This window comes from Musa acuminata, chromosome BXJ3-10, assembly GCF_036884655.1.
Source record: "Musa acuminata AAA Group cultivar baxijiao chromosome BXJ3-10, Cavendish_Baxijiao_AAA, whole genome shotgun sequence".
NCBI lineage: Eukaryota > Viridiplantae > Streptophyta > Magnoliopsida > Zingiberales > Musaceae > Musa > Musa acuminata.
The window spans coordinates 24,427,516-24,437,955 of NC_088358.1; the positions used below are offsets into that span (position 1 = coordinate 24,427,516).

Here is a 10,440-nt window from a genome sequence, read left to right on the forward strand (position 1 = left end):
CCGGAGCTAATTGTGTTAGGAATTAAGATTATTTATTTTATTTTTAAAATTATAGAGATATCAATATAAAATTTTAAAATGATATAAGTATGAAAAAATATAAGTACAAAATGATAAAAAATATATATATATATAAGTACAAAATGATTTTAATATGATATAAGTATAATATATATATATATATATAATCCTAGTCAGTCTTCCCTCCCTCGTAGTTGTTGGGGATGTTAACAATATGAAAAGCATCGGACGTCAAGAAACCCTTAGCAATAATGAGGATTTATTATACCCTCATGAATAGCGATGAGTTTATTATACCAGAATAGGTCTTGTCTCTCCTTCGTTGCCGTAGTCAATGGGGTGGGGTGATGCTGAGTTCGGCCGTAGTGAAGAGGTCACGCAACAACGTCGTATTTGACTGATGGATTCACTTGTTGAATTCAGCAACACTATTTCAATTATGTAGAGCTCATGTTTTATTATTGCAATCAAACGAGGAAAGGTTCTTCAACCTCGCTGTTTAATACGATTAATTAGTATAAATAACATTATATGGATATTATTGTGTAATATACGATATCCAATTATTTAATATTCGATAAAGTGAAATTAGCAGAAAAAAATTAAAGAAGGGAGAGAGAGAGAGAGAGAGAGAGAGAGAGAGAGACGTGAGAACTGAGTCGAGGAGCTTTCGTCGTTCGACCGGTCGACATACCGCCCTCGAGTCTAAGTCTTCTCTTCCACTCTTCTCGACGACGCCAACGATGACCGTTCCGTCCATTTAAACGCCATCCTCACCCTCGCTCTCCTCGTCCCCCCACATTGCCTTCCTCTCGCCCTCGATTCTCGCTCTCCCTTGATTCATTGCCGGATTGGTAGCCGAACACCCGCCGCGAAACGATGGTGAGGTTGCCGTACCTGACCGCGCTCACCACGCTCTTCAGCTATGGTCTCCTCTTCGCCTTCGGGCAGATGAGGGATTTCTTTCGGAGGCTCATCGATTGGTCCAAATCCAAGTCCAAGGACCTCAAGGTCCATCCCCAACCTATTTCTTTGGGCATACGTTGAATTATTTGGGTTCTGATCGAGGATTCAATTTCGTATTTTATTTTCGACAGGGCTATGCGCCTATCTGCTTGGGGCTAGAAGATTTCTACACCCGCCGGCTTTATCTCAGGATTCAGGTTTGTCCTTTCCTTCATTCTGTACCCGGCTTTCCTTTCAAATTTCTGTATCGTCTTGATCTGATTGGTCTTGCCTCTCTGAATCACTGATATGAGACATTCCGACGCTAAATGATTCGTTGGATGTCCCGATAAAATAGATTTGTTCACTTGATTTCATCATAATATAAAACTGGGAGAGGGAAACATTCACAGTATGAATATCTCAACACAAGTGTTTTCCATTCAAGAAATGCTGATAGAAAGGGTCTGCACTTGTAAAAATATTGCAATGAGCTGCACTCGTAATGAAATTGGCGTTGTAAACTTAATGCTAATGATTGTTTCACTATTGATTTTTTAATTTAATTATAGGACAGAAAGAGAACACCTGATGTAGTTTACTTGTTTTCTAAACTAGATTTAATACGATAAGATATATGTTTAACTTAATTACGTTGTTTGTGAAGGAAATAACTCTATGTAGTTGGCTACAATAAAGCCTATCTTGTCTAACAACTTTTAAAATGTTGATTTATTGTATCTAATCTTTTAAAGTAACTATTGTTTTCATCAATCGATCTCATTACAAATTTTCAAGACCAAGGTGCGAGTATTATCCTGCACCAACTGCTTGGTGCAGGATAATACTCTCACCAAGTAGGTCTGCTGCAGATGAAATGGTCATGCACATCCTTTAATCAGTAGGTCTTACCAATGGATTCTGTTGTTAAGCTGCTCGTTTTGAACAATGTATTGATAGCATTCTAATTTGGCAGGACTGTTTTAGCCGACCAATTGCGAGTGCACCAGATGCTTGGTTTGATGTAGTTGACCGTTACTCTAATGACAATAACAAGACACTGCAGTAAGTATTTTTAATAGGGACTTTCTGTCAGAATATGAGTTTTTGTTATATAGAAAGTAAAGGTGTACAAGGCATCTTATCTGAAATATGTGGCATTTATTCTCTCCCAAGGATTTGGGAACTGTAAATCCTTCTCGAGAAAAATATAGATGAGCAAACTTTCAAATCATTCCTATTTTATAGTCTCTGGAATATATTTTGTGATTGCAATTGGAATGTGTTGAGGTTTATTTGTTCCTGTTACTTAATGCAGCCGGACCTCAAATACTACAAAGTGCCTGAATCTGGGATCATACAACTACCTTGGATTTGCAGCAGCTGATGAATACTGTACACCTCATGTTATTGATTCTCTGAAGAAATATTCACCCAGTACATGCAGTGTTCGTGTTGATGGTGGTATGAATCTTTTGCATGCCATGTCAATTAGAAAAGTAGATATTGATGAGTTTGGATTAATGTGATTATGCTTTGTCTTGTATCAGGGACTACAAACCTGCACACTGAGCTGGAGGAACTGGTTGCAAGGTTTGTCGGAAAACCAGCTGCTCTACTTTTTGGCATGGGTTATGTGACAAACTCTGCAATTATCCCTGCTCTAATTGGGAAGGTATGTTTAAGTTCTTAAAGGCACTAGACCTTAAAAGCTTTGCGCTTGCAATCATGAGATTCATGCAGCTTTTGTTGATGGACTAACGCTAATCATGGTCATTTTCAGGGAGGATTGATCATTAGTGATTCTTTGAACCATAACTCTATTGTCAATGGTGCCCGAGGATCTGGTGCAGCAGTACGTGTTTTCCAGCACAACAGTAAGTTTTAAGCTGTCAGATGCTGTATTGTCCACATTCTTCCTTGCTTTTAACTTACATTTTGATGTTGTCTAGGCCCCTCGCATTTGGAAGAGGTTCTGAGAGAGCAGATAGCTGAGGGACAACCTCGGACGCATAGACCTTGGAAAAAGATAATTGTCATTGTTGAGGGTATCTACAGCATGGAAGGAGAACTTTGCAAGCTTCCTGAAATCATAGCAGTCTGCAAAAAGTATAAGGTTTGATGAGTTACATTTCAAATCTTAATTTCTGATCTTTAATTCACATGCATCCGGGAGAATCAGATATGAGAAAGATGCTTCTTGATGGATAATAATTAAAATAATAATAATCTGCACTTCTTTTTATATGAAAACAGGCCTACACATATTTGGATGAAGCCCACAGCATCGGCGCTGTTGGAAAATCAGGCAGAGGGGTCTGTGAGCTCCTAGGAGTAGATACAGCTGATGTGGACATCATGATGGGAACATTTACAAAATCATTTGGATCTTGTGGAGGCTACATTGCAGCATCAAAGGTCCTATTCTTGTTGTACCAAATTTCACAAAATCACTTATGAAGTAGGGCCAATTTAGGATATACTTCCTAAACCTTCTTATGTCTTATTCAGGAAATCATCCAATTTCTTAAGTACACTTGTCCTGCACATCTGTATGCCACATCCATGTCACCACCTGCTGTGCAACAAGTTATCTCTGCAATTAAGGTTATCCTTGGGGAAGATGGTTCGAATAGAGGTACTTAATGGAACATTTGTGATGCAACTAACAATTTTTAGTTAGTTAAAGATGTCTTCTTTGATGTATATCGAAGTACAGAAGTTTTTATTTGTGATTGGTATGGTTGTACCAGGGGCTCAGAAACTTGCACGCATCCGTGAAAATAGCAACTTCTTCAGGTCAGAACTTCAGAAAATGGGATTTGAGGTTCTTGGTGATAATGATTCTCCAGTTATGCCAATAATGCTCTACAACCCAGCAAAAATCCCAGCCTTCTCAAGGGAATGTCTTAGACAGAATGTAAGTGTCATGCCATTTGTCGACAATTTTACTATTATGATTGATATTATATATACAACTTTTTGAAGTCCAGGATATGCTTTTGTCTTCATCGAGTTGTAGACGTGTTGTGCTTGTATTCTTGCATTATTTTTCATGCTATATTTTCAGCAATGATATGAGAACACATGGAGTTCTTCAGAGTAGATACATCGGTTGATTACACAAATAGATGTTCATATGAACACCTAGGTGGTTTTGTTAGAAAAAACTGCAATTTTAATGTTTAGTGCCCATTATTTTCTACGAGGAATTATCCTATAGACACTTGTGTGTTCTTTACAAATGAGATAGCACTTTGATGTGTGTACACATTTGTCTTCAATTTTCTTTTGGACCATGTTCATCCATATTCTGACTTTGTTGCCCGTTCTCATGGCATCAGTTATAAGAAGCCTTTCTTTTCCTTTCAACTGGTGAATACCAAAAAATGACAATTATTGCTGCCAACACTGTAGGTTGCGGTTGTGACTGTTGCATTTCCTGCAACACCACTGCTTCTTGCAAGAGCTCGCATCTGCATATCTGCTTCACACTCCAGAGAAGACCTGGTAAAAGGTTTGGAGGTAAGTTAATTCCATACATTCTGTTTTGCTTCAGATGATCCAATTTCTTTGATCTTCTCTCATTCCTTATTATACAACTCCAGGTAATCAGCAAAGTTGGTGACCTTGTGGGCATCAAGTACTTCCCTGCAGAATCACCTAAACTTGCAGAACGGAAGAAAAACCTGTAGTAAAAGGCTCAGTTGTTGATTCACCGGAAATCATGATACGAGGGACATCATGGGCTGCATCAACCTTATCTTGTCCTATGTATGCTCTTTGAAGTGGATCTACTTAGGCTGTTATTGGGAAAAAAATATTTCTCAACGATTTGATTCTCTAATATGTCGTGTACAGTGAGTGTAGCAAGTTCCAAGCATTGCTTTTGTTTGATGCAGTCACTATCATGTTAATTCTTTATGTGATGTTGTAGTAATATTAGCTATAGATTCGCTTCAATGTACTGTAAGGAAGTTGGTGGAATTCAAAGATGGATTACAGTCGACAGATCTCCAAAACTCTTATGTACAAGAAATGCCACTGGATTTTGCCTTCATGTGCTTTCATTCATTGAAGACACAAGAAAACTTTTAGTCGAAGGCTCAGTCTGTCTGATTCTGGGCATCATGATAAATGAGTTAATTATGTTTGAGAAAAATTTGATGTTGCTTGTCACATCAGTGGTATTTGATATATCAGAGTTGATTTTTTGCCCTCCATGATGTGCAGCAGATTAGCATATCCAGTCTCATAAAAGAATCCAAATATCTATAGATCCTTCCTATTAAAGTATCTGTATTTGGATAACTGGGGAATTCTAGCAACGCAAAAACAAGTGGTGATTGAATACATGAAGGAAGCTTAGGTAAGTGTTGTGTCAGCATGCAACTATAGAGCATATTTGATCTAGCTAAGCACTTTCATTTGCAAGTATAAGACACTGTTTTGGACATTGTTTTTTATGAATAGCTCAGATTAATATTTAGCATTACATATCAAATTAGCACATTATTTGTCTTCCATTATGTAGGAATTCAGATTGAAAATAAAACACCTACAAGACAAGTCAAGTAAGAGTTTTGGTCACAATCCAGCCAAGCCAAGGGTCAACAGTTATCAACTTGGTCTTAGAAAATTGCCTGTCATGGGCATCAGTCTCTCTCGAGTGTCAATAATGGGCCATCCTCCTCCCTCCACCCACCACCCGTTTGCCTTTATAAGGACTCAATGCTCACATCTCTCTCTCTCTCTCTCTCTCTCTCTCTCTCTCTCTCGCATAGATCCACCTTGCTTCATTCTGTTTCCTTCTTCTTCTTCTTCTTCTTCTTCTTCTTCTAATCCATATATTGATATCATTCCACAGCTCTACCAAACTAATGGCATTCTCATACTTTGAGCATCACCCATCCCTTATCGATTGTGCCTATCTTCCATGCATGCCCACTGAGAACTCCTTCCTCCCACAGCAAGTGGGAGACGTGACCGATGCTTCCTCTTGCTTCCTCCACTGCTACTCATCTGACGACAACCCACAGCTCCCAGGAGCTGACGCTAGAAACTTGGATAGCAGCGACTCTGTTGACATTGCTGTCTTACCGCCCCCTTCTGTTGTCGACCAAATTAGCCACACGCCAATGGTGGCCGAACCCAATGATGAGAAAGCCCCAAAACAACAAGTCTCTGGTGAAAAGAAGAGAAAGATTGCTAAAGATCAGACTAGCTTCATCGCTGGTCGACCCAAGGTAGTACCATCATCAAATCATCCATTATAAGCTTCCATTAATGGGCTTTTGCTCCCACAAATTGTGTCCTGAGCTGGGTTTTCTTTGTATTTTGACGTACAAAGGAAGGCAACATCAGCAAACACAGGCGTCCTCACGGTGGACTGAGGGAATCAAACGACAAGAATCTTAAACCCGACGACGACATGAAGACTCCTCCAAAGCCCCGTGAGGAGATTCCTGAAGGGTGTATTCATGTCAGAGCAAGGAGAGGTGAAGCGACAGATAGCCACAGTCTTGCGGAAAGAGTACGCACGCAACTCCAAAAGCATCCTTTCTTCCTCTTGCAATCGTCATGATCTCTTCACCTGTGGCGTGTGGTTTTCAGGTCAGAAGGGAGAAGATCAGTGAGAGGATGAAGGTGCTGCAGAGCCTCGTTCCTGGCTGTGAGAAGGTGTGAATTATGAAGCTCCATCTCTCTTTTCTCCCATTTCATGGAACCACACTGTTCTCTGATCTGCTGATGGTTCTACCGAGTAGGTTACCGGAAAGGCACTGATGCTGGATGAGATAATTAACTATGTTCAATCCTTGCAAAACCAAGTTGAGGTACGCAAAAGGCAATGAGTTGATATCTTCTTTGTACAACGCGCTCTGACCCAGTCTGATCACCTGTCTCCAGTTTCTCTCCATGAAGCTTGCTTCTCTCAGCCCCATGCTATATTTTGATGCTAACTCCGATGATTACATGAACGAAGCAGAGGTAGGCTAAGGATCAACTCTGTCTATACACTCATTATCTATACACTCTATCTATACACTCGAATTTTCAGAGAGTAATGAGAAGCACCCCACTGCAAGTGTCATATGTTGGCCAAACCAATCACCTTCGATCCGTAGCTTTGGAGGATGGTACGAGTAATTACCATATGATGGGGCACTCTGCTCATCTCTTCCTGCAGGGCCAAGGGACCACTTCCTTTCCTGAGGTTTGATCTTTCCATCACAAAGCTCATTCATGGTTTCCAACAACAGATGAAAACAGAACTCTTGTCCCCGTTTACTAACTCAAGAACATCCTTTTCAGAATGGTAACAGTTTTATGATGCATGTGGGCGAGCAAAGGCGAGGGTTCCTCAGCCAAGCAGAGGATGTCAACACTTGTTCCTCCTTCCAGTAGAGGAAGAAGAAACCCGTGATACTATTTGCAAAACCAGTACACCTCTGTCATAATTCTGATATGTTATGTCGATCGGGTTGTAATCCACCTCTAAGCGCGTTCATGTATTACCTCAGCATGTACATAGATGAGGCTGAAATGTTATGTCCATAGCGTTCTTGTCTTCTCACTTCTGTCGCGCATTACCAGTGGGTGCACAGATGATAGATAGAGACTGCATGCTGTGGCCAATGGCTGCTTCTTCGTTGCTGCATCGGAAGAAAGGGTTAAGGTAGGGAGACAAAGAAGGAGCGACAAAAATAAAGACCATATCTCCAATGAATCCTTACTGCTGGCCTTTCATGTTGGTAGCAAAATAGTAGGAACTGTGTTTTGCAGCAGTCTGCAATTTGACAGTGTCGCGCAGGGCGAGAGAGGGAGAGAGAGAGAGAGAGATGACTAGCTGCATGAATCTTTCACCATTGTAAATATGCTCCTTTTACTCGAATTAGTAGCTTTTGCGGCAATCTTGGTTGGACTGTCAATATCCATGTGAATTCTCTCACCAAACAACTAAAAGCATCTTCAGGTGAAATCTTTGGAAACAGAAAAGATAGCATCATAAACACTACTCAGACTGACTTGAGATTTATACGCCACAAATTAGTGCTTTATATCCCGACAGAATCTGTGTTGTAATTTCCTGCGACTGATTTGAGGGTACGACATGTATTTTTTGAAGGAAAAGAAGAAATCTTTCTACTGTTCTAAGGTCTGAGCCAACTGCACGCTCTACAAAGATGGAGCAGTTTGAGATCAATGGAACTATGCGGTGGCCTCTCTTACGCTGCACATGACCTGCTTTCGTGGTCGGAGCCATCAATGGAGGGACTTTTCGTCCTTTGTGTCATGCTGCAGAGTGAAGCCTGCGAAGGAGGCTATACTAGAGAAAAATCCAAATCATCGCCGAAGAAATTTTCTTTCCCATCTCCAGCTGAAAGACTACTTTAATGGAACGCTGCAAGGATCCTTTGACCAATCAAACAGTAGTACAGGGCTTACTACTTGGCCCGAAGAACCAACCTCAATGACCATGGAACTTTGTCGCGGCATGGTTATCTCCTGCTGCTGGAGCATGATTTGTTTCACTGTCAGAGAACTTTGTATGATTCATCCATCAAAATCAAAGATCTCAGAATAGGAAGTGCCTCTTTCTTTCGAATCCATCAACTTATCCGCATTGCCTGCACTAATAACTCCGTGAGTAATAATTCTCCCATCTCTCTGGGGTGTAGAACACTTGACGAATTCAATGGTTCTGCTGTTCCTGGAGACCGACGGATAAGCCAGTGGGAGTTGGTCATCTCCGCGGCTTGGGCCCGGCCGAAACGGGGCGGTGCCTGACCGGGGTTCGGCAGCGCTCGATGGGTCCGGAAAACCAAACGGCCGAGGTGGAGCAAAGCGGCATGGTGGGGAGTGTGGCGCTGTCTGGAGGAGGAAGATGACAATTGCATTAAATGTTCGATGATGTCTTCGCGCGGGCATGTGTGGTCCAGTGGACCGCATGGGCCACCCATCCCCCACATGTCCATGTTCTTGATTTGTCCTTCCATCTGTGCGCTGTGTGTGCTTGTGAGTCCAATATTTGCCTGCGATGCAGAGTTGGGACTTCTGCCATCATATGAAATGACGGTGAATCCATAGGTTGACGATGTACAATCACAGTGACGCTAAATAATGCATATAGAAGAAGACGTGTTCTAACCATGGAATAATGCACTCGTGCATGTCGTCTGCTGGCCGAGAGTCTGGCAATTGCCCATCCCCACTGCTGAAAGCTTCTGTGACCAAAAGAGACAGGCCTTAAATGCCTTCACACTCCGGAACAGTACCAGGAGCCGAAGACCACTCAGCAGAGAGGTTAAGATGTCAAATCGTACGTCCGTCTGAGGATGGGTTTGGAGTGATGAGGAGTCGGGACTGCTCATGAGACATTGAACGATTCCACTATTTAGATTCGAGCGTTGAATGGTCGGCAAAGTGCATTATAGATGAACAATCCGCAGTTTGTCTGTCCCAAACTGATTGAATTCTGCAGGTCACTTCAAGTCTTCAACTGCCGACCTATAGTTGGATGTGACGAAGGGAAGGCTGTCGCTGTACATGGTCTCTCTGCGGAACATAGCTGCACCGGCCACCTGCACAGCAGCGCTGCCAGTGGTCCAAACTCTGATCGCTGCTGTTGCTGTCGACAAGGAAGGAAGGAACGACCGAATCCGTGAACAGGATATCAGAAATGTGCGTTCATGGAGGAGCAAGTAAGCCGGAGCACCATCCTTGTTCTTATACGCATTGAGACAAGCAGTTCATGTGCGTTGATGGTAACATCTTGAGATTGCTCGAGTGAGAAGTCGATCGTACATGACACGGCACTCCAAATAGGAGAAGACATGAGAAGCTAAAATCCCCTGACGACTTGCATGGCCCGAAAGGGTTTGATCCGAACTGGAACGGGACCTGTAAACCGATGGGCCTGTGGATTGGGCTTCCGGGTTATGCCACCGGGCTTGGAGCAGGCCACCGTGCGTCGCCGCAAGACCACGGCCGATCCATCACGGTACCTCGGAAACCCATGTACGTGGCTGTATCACTCACAGCCACGATAAAATCACATCGATCAGCTGCTGGTCATCGTTAACGCATTGCAAACTCGTCACGTTAGCTGTAAGTTTATATGGAATATGCTAGGAAGAAATATGTGGGGATCGAGAAGAAATGATTAATTAAATTTTTATTGATAATTAAGTATGAATTTATATATACAAAAAATAATAATATTATTATTATTAAATATAAAGTATCCTTTAAATTATTTTATAGCATAGAAAATTATGTTGAGATCATGATTAATCATGATAATTTATTATTATAATTTTTATGATTTAAAATCATGATGATATATAATTAAAATACTAATAGAATCATTATAATCTTATTATAATTTATTTTTAATAATATATTTTCTAATATGCTCTCGTAAGATGGTGCTTCCATCGAAGATATCGATCTTAGACCGAAGTAGAAGGAATT

The 10,440-nt window shown here is 41.4% G+C and overlaps 2 protein-coding genes across 2 annotated transcripts; both read left to right on the plus strand.

Moving 5' to 3' along the window:
• Positions 1-686: 686 nt before the first annotated feature.
• On the plus strand, positions 687-5,005 carry LOC104000665 (long chain base biosynthesis protein 2a). Its single transcript, XM_009422765.3, has 12 exons — positions 687-1,032; positions 1,119-1,184; positions 1,943-2,031; positions 2,285-2,430; positions 2,517-2,641; positions 2,750-2,843; positions 2,919-3,082; positions 3,223-3,384; positions 3,478-3,604; positions 3,720-3,886; positions 4,384-4,491; positions 4,575-5,005. The coding sequence occupies exons 1-12, from the start codon at positions 901-903 to the stop codon at positions 4,659-4,661; spliced, it is 1,467 nt and encodes a 488-aa protein (XP_009421040.2). The 5' UTR covers positions 687-900; the 3' UTR covers positions 4,662-5,005.
• A 540-nt stretch (positions 5,006-5,545) lies between these two features.
• LOC135650397 (transcription factor BC1-like) lies at positions 5,546-7,929 on the plus strand. Its single transcript, XM_065169675.1, has 7 exons — positions 5,546-6,212; positions 6,317-6,499; positions 6,580-6,645; positions 6,732-6,800; positions 6,874-6,954; positions 7,025-7,180; positions 7,279-7,929. The coding sequence occupies exons 1-7, from the start codon at positions 5,847-5,849 to the stop codon at positions 7,369-7,371; spliced, it is 1,014 nt and encodes a 337-aa protein (XP_065025747.1). The 5' UTR covers positions 5,546-5,846; the 3' UTR covers positions 7,372-7,929.
• Positions 7,930-10,440: the final 2,511 nt, after the last annotated feature.